At 37.6% G+C, this 24,335-nt stretch overlaps 1 protein-coding gene and 1 long non-coding RNA gene across 2 annotated transcripts; both read right to left on the reverse strand.

Annotated features, from left to right (window-relative positions):
• Positions 1-16,317: 16,317 nt before the first annotated feature.
• LOC141668859 (uncharacterized) lies at positions 16,318-17,757 on the reverse strand. Its single transcript, XM_074475928.1, has 5 exons — positions 17,709-17,757; positions 16,956-17,044; positions 16,645-16,809; positions 16,435-16,512; positions 16,318-16,353 (listed from the first exon to the last, which is right to left on the reverse strand). Exons 1-5 carry the CDS (start codon positions 17,755-17,757, stop codon positions 16,318-16,320), a joined length of 417 nt encoding a protein of 138 aa, XP_074332029.1.
• A 60-nt stretch (positions 17,758-17,817) lies between these two features.
• Positions 17,818-19,701, reverse strand: LOC141719763 (uncharacterized). The gene is made up of 4 exons (XR_012574158.1): positions 19,531-19,701; positions 19,226-19,315; positions 19,071-19,141; positions 17,818-17,891 (listed from the first exon to the last, which is right to left on the reverse strand). It is a non-coding gene; the product is annotated as an uncharacterized LOC141719763 (long non-coding RNA).
• Positions 19,702-24,335: the final 4,634 nt, after the last annotated feature.

The raw sequence follows: 24,335 nt of genomic DNA on the forward strand, positions 1-24,335 counted from the left end.
TAGCCTATTGGTAGTTCCCTACCTCAGCTACAGTGACTTCAATGCCTATAGGAAGCTGCGGAACGCTTCCTATCCGCTCGCGAATTGGGAGCTTGGTCCTGTTCATCTTATCTATCTGATGTTGTGTGATGAAAGAAGAAAGCAAGGGTGAGCAGCAAGCCCACCAAAATAATATATATAATGATTAACAATATATGAGCCTTCTCATAGTACTCATGAAAGTCTTGGTCAAAAGAAATGAACCAAGTTGATATCTTAATGCGATGAAGTCGCAAAATATTCAGTATATATATACATATATACTTTTCAAAATATTGGAAGTCCTCTTCCATGCATAATACACACAGAGTTTCAGTGTATAACTGTATAAAAATATCGTTGCAAGGTGATCTCATATATCTAACCTTGTCTCAACGTTTTTCTGAAAATCTTTGTCATGCATAAGATAATCATTTACTAGATATAAGTTTAAAAGATGAAGTTACAAGATACTCCAATATACTTATATCTTTCCAAATACTACTCGAACAACCACCGTTCAAGTTATAATTAGTTTCAAAAGTTCATCACATAGATGAGACTACAAGACCAGATTTGAATAGATTAAATCTTTAAAATATCATCAAAATAAAATGAAGTTACGAGATACTTCATTTGATGCAAACATCATTTTGAAAACTTGACCCTGCCAACACTCAACAATCGCCCAACCGTAGCCTTTCTATCGAAGTGCTCTGGGTAGTGTTGCAGAAATATCCAATTGGATGATGAACTCATTACGGGAGTTTACCGCGCCAGGAAGACCACTTACGATGATCAGTCGTAGTAGTACAACCCCACCATTTTCTACATGTAGAGGAGAACCTGTCGGATTTACTTGTCAACCGAACACTGAACTCCTAAGGAATGGACCGCCTTAGCGGAACTTCCAGGCCATTTGGGCCAATATAATAAGGCTGGGCCGGCGCTACTCGACCACTTACGCCACTCCTAGTTCAGATGAAATCCATGACTCTGAAACGTAAAGCTCGTCCCCACTTTCCCCAAGTAGAAACTTGTTGATACGGCTCCACCGAGAAGTCGTATCTAGTTGGAAAGGAAAACTCACCGATATTTCCCAGGCGATGCCTGTTAATGGATTAACTTGTTCCAAGAATTTTACTTCCCGAGTGTTGGGTAAGTAATCGATTCATTTAACAAAACAGCAACCTTGTTGCGAATATAAAATACACCACAGAGCCGGATCCCTTAGGTTTTTGAGCGAGTATTCAAGTTCCCTTAAAATGGAAGATCTTGAATTTGAAAACAAGTTTTGGGATCCGCTCTACCTTTTAAAAATCATTTTGAAGACTCGCAAAACATTTTTAAGAATGTTTGGAGTGAAGCTGATTTAATGAAGTAAACCAGTCCCCAGAATATTTAGAAAATGTCTGAATATTATTATTTAAATAATATTCCCATAAAGAATAATCTTTATAAAATAATTGAAGTAGAAGTATTAAAACTTATACTTGAAATGAGTAGCAAATAATCAAAGATATACTTATACGAAAGTAATATCTTTATTTGAATAATCAAAAATAAGTTTGATTATCGACACCTTATTCTTTAATAAAATAAAGAATATATCTCAGCTAATAATCGGAGTCATAGATCCTCAAATGAATATTCAAATAATATTCAATAAATGAAATAAATGAGTCATACGCCTTCGAATAATATTCGAAATAATATTCAATAATAAAATAAAGTGAAAGTTATCGAATAAACCTTATTCGATTAATAGTTTTAAAAACTATATCCATATATATATATATATAAATAAATATATATATATAATATACTCGGGAACATCGACTCCCGGTTTAGAAATATGTTCACCTTTTATCCCCTATACTAAGGGTATACGCAACTACTTGCTTATTTCTAGCATAGGTATTATGCAACTATAAGCATTGAAATCAACCGATAGATAACCAGATTACGAAACAGACATGCATATATACCATATTAGCATGCTCCAATATATCGCAAAATTTGCTAATAACAATCATGCAATATCACAAGATAATGCATATACATATATTTACATCACAACAACAGTATAACGGGTAGAAAACTTGCCTGAGCGACTGGGGATTACGAATGGCTCGGGACGAGTCTGGTAACCTATAAACAACAAGTAAGTTGGAATTAAAGCAAAGTCACTTGTAAATCTATACTCTAACCAACTCAGACTCTAACGCTCGTTTTGCGCTTACTGATTCGCTTAAGTCACTCGGGTACCCTCGGCTCCACCATTTTTAATAATTTAACCTTTACGAGTTTTAAAGCGATTCCTTCGCGAATGTCTTACCAACTGCCTAACACACTTACAATAAATGTTTCATACATTAATTAACCCTTTTTGGTCTTTAACCTACATTTCAAAGTAAGGCGAGGGAAAAAGTTTCGTTCGCGAAACGCCGTTACTTGAAACGGTCGTTTCTCCTAAACCGTGCATCGGAATCGAACGAACTACATATCAAAACGAAGCTCGTAACATGAGCTATCTAATCATGGCAGTGGTCATAATCTAGCAGGGGGTTCTCGGGTCCTAATGTTATGCACAAAAACAGTCTAAAGAAAATCGGACGTTACGACGGCTATGTTTACGCGATTTCCCAATTTTTTACCATTCCAAATCATATCAATCCAACTACCAATCAACAACAACTCAAGATACACATCAATGCTACTGATTTCAGTCATAATAAGCTCAAGGATCTCAATCCAATCATATATTATAACATCTCCAAATTCAACTAAACTACTTAACAATTAAGCTCGAATCATGCTTATCATTCAAATTACTACTCATCCATCCAAACCATCTCCAAACTTCAACATTCAAACTTATTACTAAAGGGTGTGAAGATTTATACCTTCCTTGGGAGGTGTTAAGTTGCTAGGAAGCCTTAGGGAGCCTCCTACAAGCTTGATCTTTCCAAAGAAATCAAGAACACAAAGTTAGGCTTTGAAGTTTCTAAAAGTCCGATTTAAAGAACTGTAAAAATGAGGGTCTTACCTTGCTTATTTGGAAGATACTTGTGAACAAGAGTTGTAGGACATCTCAATACCTTTCCAACGAGCTATAGAACACAACATTTGAGTGAGTATTGAAGGAGATATGGCAGTTTGAAGTTGCTGGGTTTATTTTAGCCGAGAGCTTTCTTCTTGAAATGGGAAAGTCAACTTCTAATTTTTGTGTTTTATGATATTTGCTTGGTTGCTTCTCCTTTTTGGCCTTGGAAAATGTTTTAGCTTTTTACCATGGTAAATTTTACATGGCCCAAAATCAACCAACAAAACAAAACCCCTTGTCATGCTTATGTCATCTTGCACATGTCATAATGCTTCCACTTGTCCACACCTTGTTGGTTTGATGATATCATCATCCCTAACCTCCTTGATTAACTCCTAATTGCTTGCCTAATGACCGCTGATCTGTTATACAGTTCGCTTAACTTTTGTTTTCGTTTATCGTTTGAGGGATCATACCCGGGATCTTATTATTTAGGTTCCCTTAACCTTTCTCAATATATTATATTCCTTTTATGATCCTCTCTTATAATCCATTAATTTAAATCCTTTTTATCCTGTTACCTTATACTCAATTCTTTCCGTATCTAGTGGATTTCCGGGAAAAATCAAAGTGTTCGGAATTGGATTCTGACGATCTTTACATACACTTATATACCATGTAGAGTACTAATAAAATCTCAGAATATCCATAATAGAACCCCTACATAGTGTGGCATGAAAACTTTTCTCATTCAGCAAAAACACTATTCATAAGGGTTTCAAAAAAAAAATTCCAAAAATTGGGGTTATTACAGTCTCCCCTCCTTAAAAGGATTCCGTCCCGGAATCAGATAGAAAATGAATAGGGATACTCTCTTAGCATTGCACTTTCTAACTCTCAAGTAAATTTTCCCACATTGTGGTTCTACCATCAAACTCTGACTAGTTTGATAACCCTTTTCCTAAGCAATTGTTCCTTTTTCAATCTATAACCCTTTCTGGTTGCTCCATATAGGTTACGTTGGGTTGCATGTCTATGCGCTCATATGCCCTTATTTATCTGGCATCCGAATTACACTTTCTTAACATTGATACGTGGAACACATTATGAACTTGCTACATGTTCGGGGGTAGGGCTAGCTCATATGCTAACTTCCCAAAACGTCTTAATATATCCAAGGGTCCAACAAATTGTAGACTTAGCTTTCCTTTCTTTCCGAACCTCATCAATCCTTTCCAAGGGATACCTATCACATTACTAGGTCCCCTATTTCATACTCTTTGTCCTTTTGAGTCAAATCAGCATACCTCTTATGTCCATCTTGGACTACTACCAGCCGTCCTCTGATTAGATCTATTATATCCCTGGTCCTTTGGACTACTGCGGGTCCGAGCATCTTGCGCTCTACAACTTCATCCTAACATAAGGGAGATCGACATTGTCTTCCCTCAAGGATCTCATAAGGCGATATCTCAATACTGACATATGATCTATTGTCGTAAGAAAATTCGATCCGTGTTAAATGATCATTCCAATTTCTTTCAATTCTATGGCACAGACTCTCATTATAGCTTTTAGCATTAGAGCTTTTGCTTCTTAATACCCATTCTTTTCCAGTTCATAATCGCTACTACCTTCCGTTCCTACTATTATACTGGTTATATTTTTGCTCGTTAGCGTTCTATAACCTTTTAATAACCACGTCAACCTTAGTATCACGAACGCGTTAGAATCGGAATACCACCGTACTGATACTACTTCCTTTAGCTGCTTCCATCTTCGAAAGCTTGGTCCTTCATATAGAAGTAAAAGAATTTATTGAGAGATCACTATGATCATGAACACTTGTTATATCGCATAGTTAGTACAAAAGGTGGCCAGCCTTTAGTACTTGACAAGCAATTAAACAATAGTTGGTATCCTACTAGGCTTCTATCACACAGATAGATAGTCATTCGGCAATACCTCCCCTTCTGGAAGGGTTGTTCTTCTCAGCTTACATGAAATGAAAAGAAGAGAAAAAAACGAACTGAAGAGAATTGTATATTCGTAAAAAAAAATTATTGCCATAAAATAGCTGGCTTGGAATCTACCTCTGAACTATAGAGGTTTGTCATAGGAGAACAAAACATATATGTATTTATATCAGCATCAAGTATTATAGCATTGTATTCCACATGCCTAAATATTTTCGCTATTCCGTCCATCATTCTATGGACCCATGCTCTTCCTCGAGCTTATACACAATCACCTTTAAAACTCCCTCGATATCGAAAATCGAATCTGGGATCTTATTCTAGACATCACCGTTACTAGAGTTCTATGCTTGCACCGCAACCTTCCTCATATAGTAATACGACTCTCTTTTCATAAGAGGGAATAAATATTCAATAGGTAGATACTCTACTTAATTAGTCTATCAATGATAACTTATACACTACCACGACCCGTTTAGTGGTACTCAATCTCAACATCCATTCCAATACAACTCTCACGGTTGTAATCAGCTCGTTACTCGCAGAATCATTGCTGCCTTACTATGGTCCACCACTGACCCACTGTCATCATTCACTTTCCATGAAATCTTAATAGCTAACCATACGGAGTCCATACATGTCGTATAGAATTCTTCTAAGGAGGTAACATAATCACCATTCCTGATTCATGAAGAACACTCCTGATCCTGACATACATATGACATGAAGCAGATAAAATTGCAGAAGAGTTTCAATCAAAGCAACGATAGCAGGTTAATACCATTCTTAATCGTATGCCTTCAATAGAAGACTTAACTCCAAGGTTTGTTTAGTCCTTTTTGAAATATGGTCCTGGATTATTCTCAAGAGAGGACCTTCTAAGATAGATAGCCCGTTCATGGCGATTACACGAATTAAACCTTTACCAACTACTATTACGGTTGGGTATTGCACAGTCATCAGAAGGAATGTCAATCTTCCAAACCATAATACAACCTTCACAGTTTTAACCATCATCACTGCATTCTTTTGGCACACGCGCCTATAATTATCCACTTACCTTTAAAGTGTCGGCCACCTCTTTGGCCTTTCCTGATAGTAAAATTTCCTTACAGTCAATGTCATTTTAACCACCTCCAAATAAATTTTCTACCTTATTTCAATCACAGCTTATGTGAAAATGCTTTTCTTTAATATCTGATGAGTAAATAATAATAAAAAAAATCAACATTTTTCCATAAGTTATTGCCTCAGTCTTTAGAGGCTAATCACTATCAAGACTGACTCTTAATCATACTTAGAACATCTTTTATCTTAAGTCCTAATTGCCCTGAACAATTTCGACCATTACTGGTTCGATCCATACTTTCTCGTGGTTTAACACGTGCCCCACTTGGCAACATTATAATTACGTCATATTTCCTTTATCAACATTTCTATTCTTGAGAATTTTGAATATTACCTTTCTCCTTGTAAAACCTCTAAGGTTATCCTTCAATCGTTCCTCCTGTATTCCCTAGATACAGGGCATATTAAAATACCATTTACTATTACTAGAACCATTGTCTATATACTTCTGAAAAATTTCTCCACTGATTCTTAAAGGTTGTTGCTACATTAACCCTTTCCAAATCATACTGTCAAAACTCATACTGTCCCTATTAAGGGTGAAATTCCAACCTTTATGCATTCCCCTAGGATTCATTTTAAGTTACCGATGTTCTATCCTTAATTCCACCTTTAAAAGGTACCTGCATCCTTCCATGGATAAATCAAGTCATATATCCCTGATAAGGGTGTCTTATTCAATCATTCCCACCTCGATAGTCTATACCTAACTTCATAATAGCATCCTTATTCAAATTGAGGTCAATCCATATGGCCTCCAAAAGATAACAATGGTCATCCACTTTTCTTTCTTGATTTGGTAATGATAACATGGATGTTCTGGAAGATATTGGTCATGTTCAATGTGAACTTCTTCTTAATAATTCCTTATTTACTTTTGTTGTTTATCTCAACAGTCATCTCAATGTTGGGATATCTTTCATATCTGGCGTCTCCCTTTCTGGGTATCATGCCACCGGTCTTACACTTTACCTTCTTGAAGGTCACTTCCTTCACCCAATTTTCTTAATTTCTTACTTTCTTGTCTCCTCAGTCTATCCGCGTCTCATTATTTATCCTTCGAATTATCTCAAGGTTTCCTCGAATCTTCCCAACTTACAGGGGATAAAATATATGTATCTCTTATACCTTCAACCATCAATTTAACTCATGGTGAATCACTCTCATCCGGACGATTACCTACTTTTCTATTTCTATTTCTACGAGTCTTTAGGGTTTCCTCATACCCAACTCCCTTAACATTCCTCAAACTCTCTTGCCTTTATATTCCTTTCTCTTATCGTTATTTCATGAACCAACACAACATAAGCATTGATTTCAAACATCCCGTCATTCTGGATTCGTGTCTTCAGAACGAATCTTGATAACTTTTACAACTTAGATTCATAATTCATCATACTCGTCTGCCTTTGTTCTGGCTCTTAAGCTTTTACACTATCTCCATAACCTTGGGAAGTACTTTCCTGAAAACAATTGACTGAACTTAAATCAGTTTATTATAATCTCTTGCTCCGTGCCTTCCTTGGTCTTTCACCAGCGGGTGGTCTCTCTCTTAGGAGGGTAAGTGACAAAACAGTCTTTTGTGGTTCGTCAATCATTTAGAATCTCAAATGATTCATCTATTTCCTTTAGCCAGGCTCTTGCCTCGACTGGGTCAGCTTGTTCCTTGGAACTCTGAGAGCTTAGCGACTTAAAGGTCATGAAAGAATTTCCCACCGCACTGTCTCCTCAGGGTGGTGGTTGGGGATAATAGTCTAAGTTCTCTTTAGACAGGTCCATGAATTGCCGTATAGGGGTACCATCTCGGGTCTCCTGTCCTTACTCGACTTTTGTTTCCTCAGTCTAAATATTTCTTCCTACTCCCCATAATTGGGGTCATCTTACATAATTTAAATCCTCATTTTCCACTTCATCATGTTATGGGTTCCTTTTGTCTTGGTGGCAACCTCCCTGACTATCACGTTCAGGGTTTGCTCTAACTCTTATTCCTCAAACTAGCTTTCATCTAAGATTTCATCTTTAAGCTCTTAAACCTTTGGAACCCAAATTTTATAGGAATACCTCATTATTCCCTTATCATCTCTCTCGGTATTAATCTCATACCTATTTGTTGGCTCTCTGCCTTCATTCATCACTTTTACTGGCACAATATGTTCTTTTCCAATACTTCGGGCTGTATTGCTATCTCAAACAGCTTTTCGGTACCGGCTCCGATTACCTTCACTACTATTTCCATTTTCTCAAAATCTCTTATAAACTCTCCAAAAGACATTATCATCTTGAGTCTCTCCTTTTTACTAAGGGCATCAGCCACCATATTGGCTTTCCCCGAATGATAAAGAATCTCCCAATCATAATTCTTGATTAGCTCTAACCGCCTCCTCTGGCGTATGTTGAGCTCTTTCTACGTAAGAATGTACTAGAGCTCCTATGGTTTGTGAATCTCACACTTCTCTCCATACAAGTAGTGCCTCAAATCTTTAGGGCAAAACTATTGCCACGAGCCCAAGCTCATGGGTGGGGATATCGAATTTTAAATTCCCTTAATTATCTTGACGCAGACGCGATTATCTTGCTGTGCTATATAAGAAGCACCCTAATTCCTTATGCGAAGCGTCACTTACAAATCACAAAATCTCATTTTCCATCCGGCAACGCCAACATAGGGAACGTCACCAACCTTTGCTTCGGTTCTTAAAAGTTATTCTCGCATTTCTCTGTCCATTCGAACTTCTCAGTCTTACGAGTAAGCCGCGTTAAAGGGGCTACTATCTTTACAAACTTGAACGAACCTCTGGTAGTGACCGGCCAATCCTACCTCTGGTAGTCGACCCAACCAGGGTCATCAATTCATCAGTGGTCCTTTATCCAATCTCGTCAGGATCCTCCATGGGATCCTCCTCAGCAAATATCCCTTCTAGGACAACATCCTCAATCGCTACATCCTCAATATCAACATCATCCGGTCCTGCGTTAGGACGCTCTATTGGATCCACAATCTGATCTCCAATTAGTAATAAAACATCATCGCGTTGATGTTCCTCAACTTCAGGGTTCGGAGTCCCGCTACCATATACGATAACGAACTACGCTTCTATCGCTACATTTATAAGGGTTCTTATAAGGGTTTTAACTGTCAGTACTACGTTAGGTAGTCCGACTATGAACTTGGCAAGAGTTCTTATTATCTTAGTGAACTTATTATCTTAACGTCCCATCATCTCTGAGGTTTATAACGCTTAGCTCTGATACCATTTCTGTAACACCCCCAAATCCGGGGTCGGGGATCCGGGTTGTCACGAGTTCCATTTCCCTTAACAACACCCAATCTTAATAAATAATCAACTACTCTGTACTGTGACCCCACAATAAACACACACCACAAGTTATAGTCTCAGAGATGAATATCCAAAAATAATCACAAGTCGTTTTATTCCATAATTATATGCTAATACACCTTAAACAGGTTTCTGAATAAATTTACATTTCTTTGCCATTATTACAATTCATAAATATACATAATCTGATACATCAAAAGTTGAAAGCCTAGCCTATTGGTAGTTCCCTACCTCAGCTACAGTGACTTCAATGCCTATAGGAAGCTGCGGAACGCTTCCTATCCGCTCGCGAATTGGGAGCTTGGTCCTGTTCATCTTATCTATCTGATGTTGTGTGATGAAAGAAGAAAGCAAGGGTGAGCAGCAAGCCCACCAAAATAATATATATAATGATTAACAATATATGAGCCTTCTCATAGTACTCATGAAAGTCTTGGTCAAAAGAAATGAACCAAGTTGATATCTTAATGCGATGAAGTCGCAAAATATTCAGTATATATACATATATACTTTTCAAAATATTGGAAGTCCTCTTCCATGCATAATACACACAGAGTTTCAGTGTATAACTGTATAAAAATATCGTTGCAAGGTGATCTCATATATCTAACCTTGTCTCAACGTTTTTCTGAAAATCTTTGTCATGCATAAGATAATCATTTACTAGATATAAGTTTAAAAGATGAAGTTACAAGATACTCCAATATACTTATATCTTTCCAAATACTACTCGAACAACCACCGTTCAAGTTATAATTAGTTTCAAAAGTTCATCACATAGATGAGACTACAAGACCAGATTTGAATAGATTAAATCTTTAAAATATCATCAAAATAAAATGAAGTTACGAGATACTTCATTTGATGCAAACATCATTTTGAAAACTTGACCCTGCCAACACTCAACAATCGCCCAACCGTAGCCTTTCTATCGAAGTGCTCTGGGTAGTGTTGCAGAAATATCCAATTGGATGATGAACTCATTACGGGAGTTTACCGCGCCAGGAAGACCACTTACGATGATCAGTCGTAGTAGTACAACCCCACCATTTTCTACATGTAGAGGAGAACCTGTCGGATTTACTTGTCAACCGAACACTGAACTCCTAAGGAATGGACCGCCTTAGCGGAACTTCCAGGCCATTTGGGCCAATATAATAAGGCTGGGCCGGCGCTACTCGACCACTTACGCCACTCCTAGTTCAGATGAAATCCATGACTCTGAAACGTAAAGCTCGTCCCCACTTTCCCCAAGTAGAAACTTGTTGATACGGCTCCACCGAGAAGTCGTATCTAGTTGGAAAGGAAAACTCACCGATATTTCCCAGGCGATGCCTGTTAATGGATTAACTTGTTCCAAGAATTTTACTTCCCGAGTGTTGGGTAAGTAATCGATTCATTTAACAAAACAGCAACCTTGTTGCGAATATAAAATACACCACAGAGCCGGATCCCTTAGGTTTTTGAGCGAGTATTCAAGTTCCCTTAAAATGGAAGATCTTGAATTTGAAAACAAGTTTTGGGATCCGCTCTACCTTTTAAAAATCATTTTGAAGACTCGCAAAACATTTTTAAGAATGTTTGGAGTGAAGCTGATTTAATGAAGTAAACCAGTCCCCAGAATATTTAGAAAATGTCTGAATATTATTATTTAAATAATATTCCCATAAAGAATAATCTTTATAAAATAATTGAAGTAGAAGTATTAAAACTTATACTTGAAATGAGTAGCAAATAATCAAAGATATACTTATACGAAAGTAATATCTTTATTTGAATAATCAAAAATAAGTTTGATTATCGACACCTTATTCTTTAATAAAATAAAGAATATATCTCAGCTAATAATCGGAGTCATAGATCCTCAAATGAATATTCAAATAATATTCAATAAATGAAATAAATGAGTCATACGCCTTCGAATAATATTCGAAATAATATTCAATAATAAAATAAAGTGAAAGTTATCGAATAAACCTTATTCGATTAATAGTTTTAAAAACTATATCCATATATATATATATATAAATAAATATATATATATATAATATACTCGGGAACATCGACTCCCGGTTTAGAAATATGTTCACCTTTTATCCCCTATACTAAGGGTATACGCAACTACTTGCTTATTTCTAGCATAGGTATTATGCAACTATAAGCATTGAAATCAACCGATAGATAACCAGATTACGAAACAGACATGCATATATACCATATTAGCATGCTCCAATATATCGCAAAATTTGCTAATAACAATCATGCAATATCACAAGATAATGCATATACATATATTTACATCACAACAACAGTATAACGGGTAGAAAACTTGCCTGAGCGACTGGGGATTACGAATGGCTCGGGACGAGTCTGGTAACCTATAAACAACAAGTAAGTTGGAATTAAAGCAAAGTCACTTGTAAATCTATACTCTAACCAACTCAGACTCTAACGCTCGTTTTGCGCTTACTGATTCGCTTAAGTCACTCGGGTACCCTCGGCTCCACCATTTTTAATAATTTAACCTTTACGAGTTTTAAAGCGATTCCTTCGCGAATGTCTTACCAACTGCCTAACACACTTACCATAAATGTTTCATACATTAATTAACCCTTTTTGGTCTTTAACCTACATTTCAAAGTAAGGCGAGGGAAAAAGTTTCGTTCGCGAAACGCCGTTACTTGAAACGGTCGTTTCTCCTAAACCGTGCATCGGAATCGAACGAACTACATATCAAAACGAAGCTCGTAACATGAGCTATCTAATCATGGCAGTGGTCATAATCTAGCAGGGGGTTCTCGGGTCCTAATGTTATGCACAAAAACAGTCTAAAGAAAATCGGACGTTACGACGGCTATGTTTACGCGATTTCCCAATTTTTTACCATTCCAAATCATATCAATCCAACTACCAATCAACAACAACTCAAGATACACATCAATGCTACTGATTTCAGTCATAATAAGCTCAAGGATCTCAATCCAATCATATATTATAACATCTCCAAATTCAACTAAACTACTTAACAATTAAGCTCGAATCATGCTTATCATTCAAATTACTACTCATCCATCCAAACCATCTCCAAACTTCAACATTCAAACTTATTACTAAAGGGTGTGAAGATTTATACCTTCCTTGGGAGGTGTTAAGTTGCTAGGAAGCCTTAGGGAGCCTCCTACAAGCTTGATCTTTCCAAAGAAATCAAGAACACAAAGTTAGGCTTTGAAGTTTCTAAAAGTCCGATTTAAAGAACTGTAAAAATGAGGGTCTTACCTTGCTTATTTGGAAGATACTTGTGAACAAGAGTTGTAGGACATCTCAATACCTTTCCAACGAGCTATAGAACACAACATTTGAGTGAGTATTGAAGGAGATATGGCAGTTTGAAGTTGCTGGGTTTGTTTTAGCCGAGAGCTTTCTTCTTGAAATGGGAAAGTCAACTTCTAATTTTTGTGTTTTATGATATTTGCTTGGTTGCTTCTCCTTTTTGGCCTTGGAAAATGTTTTAGCTTTTTACCATGGTAAATTTTACATGGCCCAAAATCAACCAACAAAACAAAACCCCTTGTCATGCTTATGTCATCTTGCACATGTCATAATGCTTCCACTTGTCCACACCTTGTTGGTTTGATGACATCATCATCCCTAACCTCCTTGATTAACTCCTAATTGCTTGCCTAATGACCGCTGATCTGTTATACGGTTCGCTTAACTTTTGTTTTCGTTTATCGTTTGAGGGATCATACCCGGGATCTTATTATTTAGGTTCCCTTAACCTTTCTCAATATATTATATTCCTTTTATGATCCTCTCTTATAATCCATTAATTTAAATCCTTTTTATCCTGTTACCTTATACTCAATTCTTTCCGTATCTAGTGGATTTCCGGGAAAAATCAAAGTGTTCGGAATTGGATTCTGACGATCTTTACATACACTTATATACCATGTAGAGTACTAATAAAATCTCAGAATATCCATAATAGAACCCCTACATAGTGTGGCATGAAAACTTTTCTCATTCAGCAAAAACACTATTCATAAGGGTTTCAAAAAAAAATTCCAAAAATTGGGGTTATTACACCAACCGACATGCCGATATATGGATTTGCTGGAGTAGAATGTCCTGTGGAAGGAATAATCAAACTGCCAACCACCATAGGTACGGAACCAAGACAAGCAACGCAGATGTTGGATTTCGTGGTAGTAAAGGCTAGTTCAACTTATAATGCTATCATGGGGAGAACAGGGATACATGCCTTTAAGGCAGTCCCCTCTTCCTACCATTCAGTTATGAAGTTTCCCACCCGAAACGAGATTGGAGAAGAGAAAGAAGATCAAATAATGGCTAGAAGCTGTTATGTGGCCTCTTTGAGGGCAGATGGAGTCGGGGGGCAGGTTCTTCCTATTGAAGATATGGATGTCCGAGAAAATGACGAGAAGAGAGGAAAGCCAGCAGAAGACTTGGTTTCGGTTCCTTTAGACCCCGAGAATCCTGAGAGGATGATTTTCATTGGAGCCACACTAGAGGAGCCCGTTAGAGGGAAGTTGGTGAAATTTTTGCAAGAAAATAGTGATATATTTGCATGGTCAGCAGCTGATATGCCAGGCATAGACCCGAAGTTGATTACTCACAAGCTAAATGTGGATCCAAGCCGAAAGACAGTGAAACAAAAGAAAAGAAATTTTGCCCCGGAAAGACAAGAGGCTATAAAACAGGAAGTAGAGAAGCTCCTAGAGGCTGGTTTCATTGAGGAGATTCAATTTCCGGAGTGGTTAGCAAACCCTGTAATGGTGAAGAAGGCTAATGGAAAGTGGAGGATGTGTATAGACTTCACTGATCTGAATGATGCATGCCCTAAAGACTGTTTTCCATTGCCAAGCACTACAAGAAAAAAGTCCATAGACATCGCTTTTTGACCGATGTCTATGTTGTTTCACAACGGATGTTGATGTCGGTGATGTCTATTCTAGACATCGGTGGATCCCCGATGTCTATACTCGATTAGACATCGATTTTAGTTAAAAAACAGATGTCTATGTGTTGATTATTTACATAAAATGCTATAAATAAATTATTTAATAACTAAATTACACCTAATTAAACATGTTAAACACATCATGAGCTATGTTTTTTGTCATAAAACATCGATAATTTTGACAGAGGTGATGTAAAATGGCATATTAAACATCTGTTTCTTTAATGAAAGGTGATGTCTAATTTAGCGTATAGACATCACTTTTTTCTAGAATGAAGTGATGTATATGTATCATTTAGACTTGAACATGTTAGTCTTTCACATCAGTTATTTGTCTGAAACTGATGTACATTGCGTTTTTTGACATCAGTTTTGTTTGGTTAAAAGTGATGTTTATAATGTCACTTGACATCAGTTTTATCTTAAACAAAGTGATTTTTATGTTTCATTTAGACTTGAACCTGGATTTCTTTGACATCAGTGTTTTACCTTAAAGTGATGTACATTATCTTTTTTGACATCAGCTTTTCTTATATACATGTCAAGTGCTAAACACTGCTAACTCAAAAAGAAATAAACAAGATTTATGTAAGACCATGTAAACGGGTAGCCAGTATATTGAAAATTTCTTCAATCAGTAGTAATATCTCTTAAACTCTCTCCTGCATAGCAGGTTTACTATACATACACCTAAACACTAATGACCATAAAAGTAAGACATGATGTATATGAACGATTAGCTGCCTAACATTTACAGATAAAACTCAGATGCCACTGAGTCATTCTGTACTCGTCTTTCATATTATCTTCTAAAAGAGCTCCATTAACTGCTGGACAACATCTGATGAGCAAGGAAAGTAAACACTGCATGTTATTAACTTTATACAAGCAAAGTTTATCCAAAAGTATAATGATCGTAAGTTATATACCTATTGCATAGCCAGTAATGTTTAGTCTAGTAATAATAGACTCCGGATGGCGACCTCATGAGGAAGTGTTTAGGATATTGGAGACATTTGTTTGAGGAAGCTCTCCAGCCAAAAAGGAAGAGAACAAAGCAAGTGCACGAGAAGGCTGATAACTTGGAACAAAATGTCGGGATCCCCTTACAGTCACAAATGTCAAATTTTTGTATCCAACTGCATATCCTCCCACCTTGAAAAACATCATCGAAGAAATTAATGATTCGTGATTTGACAACTAGAGGAAGGGTTTTGTGTGTGCTTGCTGATAATGTAGTATTAGTACCTCAACCTTAGTGTACTAGGGGTACCATTGTGTTTTGACTGTAGTTTGAAGATAGTCTATGGCATATCTTGTTGTTGTCACTGACACTACGCCATCCGTGTCCCCGCTGCACTGATGCCAGACACTGATGCCACTGCACATAAGATGAATTTGTTACTTCATTTGATTAACATTTAAATCATAACACCTGACAAAAAAAAATCATAATATGTATGTTACAGTTATTTGTCTTTCATGGATTTTTACACAAAGCTTTATAAAAACTTCATTAACCTGTTTGCAGGAAAAACATCCAGAGCAGTATATCTAATTGGGGCAAATGAGATGGATAAAAGTAATGGTTTAAAACACACAGGAACAACCTCATGAAAAGGAGGAAGTAGCCTGATGGCCAAGACCTAGCCCCTGTGACCCATTCGTTTGATTCTCGTCTTTGAATACTTGCTAGGATTAGGAAAACACTACAGGGCCAATGAGAATAATGTATTAGGGTTCTAAACTTGGTCCGAAGTCATGTGTACTAATCTTGTAAGAATTGAAATGAAAAACTGCTTTGTAGTATGGTGTTTTTGGCTATAATTATCAACCACCAGCACATTGAAACTCTATAGAGGCTTTCTGTATCATTAATAGTGAATTAAAAACTAATTTTTGGAACACAATATAAGTGGTCTTATATGACAAAAGACAGTAGTGCACCTTCTCCGATGTAGCATAAGTTCCATACTGAATCTCTGTGCGAAGCATAGCCTTTAAAGAAGCAAAGAGATATTGAACCTGAGGGAAACCCAAAGAACTTAACATTAGTTTCCCAGTTTGTTACTTTTACATACTAGATATAATTAAACCAGGAACAATATATAAGAAAACAAAGATCACTTAATACATCAAACACATAGAGAATCATACCTTCTCAACGATAGATATGAGCTTAAAAGTCAAGTACAACCCCGCAATTAGAGATGAAAAGAGGCTTCCATATTCATTGTTCGAAAAGAAACGATACCAAAATGGAGCCAGAAGGAAAGCACGGTATAGCAGTACAACATACTCGACTAAAGTTAACATTTTTCCCTTGAAAAACATTTACAGTTAGAAAAGAAATATAATCTGCAAAGAGTTAATATCTTGTATGAAGTTCTTTCACAATTTTTTTTATTATGTGGTGATACTAACATAAATATTTTTAGGTCCTTTGTTTTTAGTGTACATTGGCTCACCTGCTTACGGTACATTCTACCCCTGCTATTTTTGTAGTACATCAATATACTACACTTAAGAATCATTGATGCCTGATGAACCAATGCATCTGAAACAAAACAGATTATCATAATACATGGAGTGGCAAATAATAAGGTTACTCATATCAACATACACAACGCGTTCTTTCTCCTGTCAGCTGGAGAAAACAGAAGAATTTAAAAAGAATGTGTAGTAAGCATAATATAGTTCTACTTCTATACACTGTTTAAGAGATATTAAGAAATTTCCATGATTTTGTTAACATGTCTCAGATGTGTAAATTCAGTAGACAAAAATGCAAACAATAGAAATACAAGTTTTACACATTTCAAACAGCTCAGATTACTCTATTTTGATTAGATAGCACAATATGCAGTATAAAATTAGGTTTTCTTCAAATGTAATATATACTATAGAAAAGATACCAACTGCTTGCAGAAAATGGAATGGAAAAAGGCTAAAAACATATGAAGGGGAAGAGAAGTATGGATAAGGTAGGTTGAAGGGTATAATGGATTGCAAAATTCTTGTTCACCTATATAGCCAGACACAGATGCCACTGCTCATAAGTTCCTTGATAACTGGCAAGACTGTTGTTAGGGCTTCTGTATAATCAATTACACCACTACAGATAACAACGTTATATAATTAGTCAGAGTACCAATTATAAGTCAAATAATTTTAAGATTAGATGATAAGCTGTGATTTAACAATCTACTAGATATGTGTACCTGCAAGATTCCCATGTCTTTGGAGGAATAGTGACATGAGGGCATCCATCTCTTGTAATAAACGGGTACACCAACAAGCTCTTCTATTCTTTCCACGTTGTCACGTGCAGCCTTTGGCAGATCAGAGTAGTTTCTGATGGAAGAAATATCAGATTGCCAGCCAGGCATTTTTTCATATTCAACCTGAAGACAAAAGTATAAATAAACAATCAACAAAAATACAAGTCTTTCAGCATAGTGATACACCAGGTGCTGTAGCTTCAGCATGATAGACTATGCAGGTAGGATGGAACAAGTACAGCTTAGTCAGGCAAAATACAGTCATATCGGGCTTCATTACAAAAAAGAGATACACTATCAAGATGACTCATTCAGTTTGATATAGGAAATAATTAGTTTTGGTAACAGGGAATCCTTCATGAATATAAGGTATTGAAATGTAAAACAAGATGGATCAATCGGGCTGTATATTGTAAAGAGCTTTAAAGCAGTAAATTTTAATATGTTCAGTCGGAAAAATGGAAATAGATAGCACATAAGATGAATTTGTTACTTCATTTGATTAACATTTAAATCATAACACCTGACAAAAAAAATCATAATATGTATGTTACAGTTATTTGTCTTTCATGGATTTTTACAACTTGTTCCTTCTCACGTGTTTGCTCATTCCACTCACCTTCACAAATCTTTCATCATCTTTTACCAATAATCTATCAGATCTACTACTATAGTCTCTTATCTCCCTCCCTTCTATTTTTTACTTTCCTTCAGACGTGATACTGTCAGTATCAATCTTAGAGTAGTAAGGCACATGCAATAGATAGTAAAGCATTTGACCAGTAGTAATCTATTGTTCCTTTAAATTGAGTTTCCTCGTCTATGTATGCATTACCAATCTGCAAATTAAGGTACTCCATGTCAGTTATCATTGTTCATGTTTTATATGTGCTACCATGAAATGATTTCTACAGGTTCCATTTCCATTTAGGCCATGAGATATATGCTCCTTCACTACTAAAACCCACCTGTAGACTGTAACTAAAATCACTACAGTTCCGGAATATAACAAGAAAAATAAAATCCACTAATCAGACCATAATATCAAAAACATCAAGCAAAACAACATCATTTCTTACATGCCTAAAATACTACATTCCAATTACAAAAATATAAAACCTCTACAATTCCACAACATAGCTATAAAAATCATCAAACCAAATTAACCACCCGATAAATACCAAATCAAACATAACATCAGTCATCAAGCAAAATGGCTTCAGGATATTTAAGTAAAATGTGATTTCTTCTCAACACCGAGAACGATAGTATTACTACCTCTAACATCAACGGAGGCGTTACCTTTACGGACAGCTTCGATAGCGTATTTCACTTGAAGTAGATGACCCTCCGGTGAGAACACGTTCATTGCTCTGTCATATCGAGCCATCTCTCCTTTATTAATTCTAACAAATCAAAGTAAAAAAACATAAAACTAAGTATGACATTAAACGGACCTAGATCGCAAAGAATTTCATATTTAGCTTTTGTGTGGTAGAAAGAATATCCAGAACTTGAAGCCACGTATCATGATTGATTTGCAATTCCTGTATAAAACAAATTCAAAATAATTAGTAACACCATACAGTACTTCAATTTGGATTTTTATTGTAAAAAATCCCCAATTCTAAAAACTAGGGTTTCGATTTAAAGGATTTTGATTAAAAAACTAGGGTTTCGATTTAAAAAACCAGGGTTTCGATTAATACAAAGAAGACCAATTAATTTTACTTTATAATATGAAAACGAAAAGAGAAATAACCTAATTGAAAGAGAGAGAGAGCTGATGAGCGAAGAGAGTAGAGAAAGCTGAGAGAAAAAGAGAGCATAGCAGATGTGGTGAGAGGTGGTGAGTAGCAGTGAGTGAGTGATGAGAAGGGTGTGTTCTTGTCGGAGAGAGAGCTGTGAGAGAGAGCTGTGAGAGACAGAGAGAGCTGTGAGAGAGATGTGAGAGAGATGTGAGAGGGAGTGAGAATGAGAGAGTTTTTAGTTTTTATTTAATTTGAGAGGGGGAAACCTAAAATTGTCAAGGAGGGAATAAAAATTTTGTTAAGGGGGAAAAGAATTGAGGAGGCCGCGCGTTCCATATTAAAAAACTCAACTTAAGACATCGGTTTTCAAATAGACGGTGTCTTAAAACTAGAAAGACATCGAATAAACACGGGGTGATGTCAATTATGTTTGAGACATCAGTGGCATCAGTGACCGATGTCTAATGTGTGATGTCTATTAACATTTTTCTTGTAGTGAAGGATTGATACTTTGATTGATGCCACTGCTGGGCATGAGATGCTGAGTTTCATGGATGGATTTAGCGGATACAATTAGATTAAGATGCACAAGGATGACATTCCAAAGGTATCATTTATCACTGACTTTGGTGTTTATTGTTATCTTGTTATGGCGTTTGGTCTTAAGAATGCGGGAGCCACCTATCAAAGGTTGGTAAATAAAATTTCTAAGCATCTTATTGGTAAGACTATGGAAGTCTATGTTGATGACATGTTAGTCAAGAGTCTAGTAAAGACTGATCATATAACCCATTTGAGGGAAGCTTTTGAGATCCTGAGGTACCACAAGATGATGTTGGATCCTACGAAGTGCGCTTTCGGAGTAGGATCTGGAAAATTCTTGGGATTAATGGTCTCAAAGAGAGGAATTGAGGCTAACCCTGATAAAATAAAGGCAATCCTGGACATGGAACCACCAAAAACTGTCAAGGATGTTCAGAAGCTCACAGGAAGGGTCGCTGCGCTAGGACGATTCATCTCCAAGTCAGGAGACAAGTACTTGTCATTCTTCAAGTCACTAAAGAATATCAAAGACTTTGTATGGAATGAGGAAAGCCAGAAGGCATTCGAAGAGTTAAAGAAGTATATGGCTCAGGCCTCGTTGTTGGCCAAACCATCTTTGAATGAAGTTTTATTCTTATACTTGGCCGTCTCAGAGGGCGCCTTGAGCGCGGTGTTGGTTAAGGAGGAGCTAAAAGTCCAGAAACCCATATATTATGTCAGCAAAATTCTGTATGGTGCTGAATTGAATTATTCAACTATTGAGAAATTTGCTCTAGCCTTGGTAATGGCTTCGAGAAAACTGCGTCCTTACTTTCAGGCTCATCAGATTGAGGTGCTAACGAATCAGCCACTGAGAAATATCATTCACAGTCCCAAGGCAAGTGGGAGACTGAATAAGTGGGCAATAGAGTTGGGAGAGTTCGATCTCAAGTATAAGCCACGTACGGCCATAAAAGCCTAGGTACTAGCTGACTTCGTGGTGGAATGTACCATACCCAACCAAGAAGTCGGGGGGCAGGAAGATACCATACCTCAAGACAAGGGAGTCGATAATGGGGACAGAGAGAAGGATGATAAGGAGAAAGAATATTGGGTTCTCTATTTTGATGGAGCATCAAAAACAAATTCCAGTGGAGCAGGGTTGGTTTTGCAAAGCCCTAATGGATTCTTAATTGAGTATGCTATGAAGTTAGACTTCCCAACCACAAACAATGAGGCAGAGTATGAAGCCCTGATTGTTGGCCTTGGTCTAGCTGGGACACTTAGAGTCAAAAACTTAAAGGTCCGTGGAGACTCGAAGCTGATCATATCCCAGGTAAAGGGAGAATTTGAGGCAAGGGATGATACGATGGCTAAGTATGTCCGCCTAGTAAGGGCTGTGATGACCCAATTTAATGAATGCCATGTTGAACACATTCCAAGGGAAGAAAATGCTAAGGCAGATGCGCTATCAAAGTTTGCTTCATCTGAGATAGAAGAAAGTTCGGGAAATGTGTACTTTCGTGTTTTGAAGACACGAAGCATAGATGTTAAGCTTGTGGCTCCCATAGGCCTGGGGACATCATGGATTGATCCTATCAAGGCTCACATTCAAACCGGTTGGTTTCCAAGTGATGCAATTGAAGCACGGAAGTTAACTGTTCGAGCACTAAGGTACTCTTTGATAGATGGGATTCTTTACAAAAGATCTTTCGTGGTTCCCTACTAGAGGTGTTTCAGGCCTGATGAGGCACGCTTGGCTCTGGAAGAAGTGCATGAAGGTATTTGTGGACAATACTTGGGGGGCAGGGCCTTGGCTCATAAGATAACTCGTCTAGGCTTTTATTGGCCGGAAATGATGGCTGATGCCAAAGAATATTTGAAGAAGTGCGACCGCTGTCAGAAGCATGCACCTGTTGTTAGACAACCTCCCGAGATGCTGACATCTATCAACTCGCCTATTCCCTTTGCTATGTGGGGGATGGATATTCTAGGGCCTTTCCCTATGGCCACGACACAAATGAAGTTCCTGATTGTAGCCATTGATTATTTCACTAAGTGGATTGAAGCCAAACCCTTGGCCAAAATCACAACTAAACAAGTTGCACAATTCCTGTAGGAAAACATTATGTGCCGATATGGAATTCCCCGTGTCCTAGTCACCGACAATGGAACGCAGTTTAACAACGAGGAATTCAAGAAGTATTGTGAAGAAATTGAAATTGAGTTACGGTTCACCTCCGTGGCTCACCCACAAGCCAATGGGCAAGCAGAAGTAGCAAATCGAATAATCTTGGATGGACTAAAGAAGAAAATCGAGAAGTCAAGAAATAATTGGGTGGATGAGATACTTCCCATATTGTGGGCCTATAGGACTACTTGTAGAGTCACGACAGGAGCAACTCCCTTCATGTTGGCATATGGGGCAGAAGCAGTAGTTCCAGTGGAGATATCACATTCCTCTCCAAGGATTCAGACTTTCAATGCTCAGGAAAATGAGGAAGGACAAAGGTTGGCTCTAGACTTAATCGATGAAGTGCGAGATGAAGCACATGCAAAGATAGTAGAGTATCAGAAGAAGGCTTCATTCTACTACAACTTAAGGGTTAAAGAAAGGTTCTTTAAACAAGGTGACCTAGTCTTGAGGAAGATAGAAGCTTCTGGGGTAGGACAGAAAGGGAAACTTGCCCCAAATTGGGAAGGGCCGTACAAAGTCAAGAGCGTTCAGGGTAGAGGAACCTACAAGCTGGAGACTATGGATGGTTTTGAAGTCCCGAGAACCTGGCACGCACAAAACCTGAAGGTTTACTACGTGTAAGATAGTCGAAGTATGATTCTCACTTGTCATTGTGACAAGTAGGTTTAAAAGCACCTTGAAGCTTTGTTGGCGTAGGATTTTTATTTTCTAGCTATTATTGATCAGGGTCGAACCCATATTATGTAAGGTTTTGGAAAACAAGACTTGAAATTGAAGAGTTCGAAATTATTTCAACCTATGGATGTTTGAGTTATGATAATACTTGTGTGGCCCATTAGGCCAAGTTTGAATATTAAAGTATCGGAAAAATAAAGGAGAGAGATGCGAATAAGGAAAGTAGCATATAAAATAACCCCGGAGGGTAATAAGTTTTGATACAAACAAAAGTCCAGACATAAGTTAAGGATAAAATTACAGAATAGAAAAACTACTCCTCCATGCGGGAGCCTTCATTCTTTTGCTCCTTACCAGCGCCTTCAGCATCCTTCGCAGGAGAAGCGGGAGGAGAAGCAGTGTTAGGATCCAAGATGCGATCATCTGGCTAAGGGGAGTTGAAGAGGGCATCTATGCTGTCCTCCAACTCAGCCTGCTCGGGACTTGTAAAGTCCTTAGGGTCGACTAAGCCCGGGTGCTTCTCAGAAACCGCCTTTACGGCCGCATCCCATCCCTGAGTAAACTATAGGGAATAAAGACCCTCATCATGAATCTCCATGAGATTTTTAAACTTGTCAGAATCCATGTAGTCATCAATGAGCTTATCCTTATCGCTCCTAAGTTTCACCAGCTCGGAATGAGCCTTAGCCAGCTCCTCTTTCTTCGTGTCCAGCTTCTTCTCCAGGACCTTGGCTCTCTCCTCCTATTTCTTCATCTTTTTCTCAAACCCATTTGAGTTACCCTTCCAGGACCTAGCCTGGTGGAGGGCCGCCTGGAAGTAGGTATTACTCTGCAAAGAAATATGTATGAGTTAGCACAAGTTCGTTGAAATACGAGAAAGTTGGGATTCAAAGAAAAAGAGAAAAAAGAAAGTTACCGCAACTTGGGCTTGAGAACCCAGAAGCTCAATAGTCTCGATATCACTCCCCGTAACAATGTCAGTAAAGTCATGGGGAGTGATGGAATGGTACGACCAATCCTTAGCATGCTTGGTGGATCCAACCACCATATCGCTCCTCCTGAAGCCCCAGTTAGGCTTGAAGGAATGTGCCTTAAGTGGAGGATCCACATCGTCCCCCAACTCGACCACCGGGACGTGGGGCTTAAGAAAAGAAGGACCGTCAGGTTTGCTCCTGGGGTCCTTGTTTAGCTTGGCCCTCTTCTGGCGGCATGACTCCCCTTCCTTGGGCCTGTTGACATTATTGATGGCCTCGCAAGCTGAAAAAGAAAGATAGAAAGAATATTAAATTGCAGGAGAGATAAAACGTTACAATTAAAGGGAAGGAAAAATGGTTATCCAGTTATAAATTTACCCTTATCACTGGCCTGAGAGAGACCGACTTTCTTCAAGGAAAACTCCTCTAAGAGGGTCCAGGTGTCTGT

This window comes from Apium graveolens, chromosome 1 (genome assembly GCF_009905375.1).
Source record: "Apium graveolens cultivar Ventura chromosome 1, ASM990537v1, whole genome shotgun sequence".
In the NCBI taxonomy this organism is placed as follows: Eukaryota; Viridiplantae; Streptophyta; class Magnoliopsida; order Apiales; family Apiaceae; genus Apium; species Apium graveolens.

What these genes read in the sequence shown, in the direction of transcription:
- LOC141668859 (XM_074475928.1), bottom strand. Translation starts at nt 17,757, where the DNA reads ATGGATGCCCTCATGTCACTATTCCTCCAAAGACATGGGAATCTTGCA. An exon ending in GTAGAATGTACCGTAAGCAG is followed by an intron (nt 16,810 to 16,955) that starts GTGAGCCAATGT and finishes ATGTTTTTCAAG; the next exon opens with GGAAAAATGTTAACTTTAGT. An exon ending in CTTATGCTACATCGGAGAAG is followed by an intron (nt 16,354 to 16,434) that starts GTGCACTACTGT and finishes TTAATGATACAG; the next exon opens with AAAGCCTCTATAGAGTTTCA.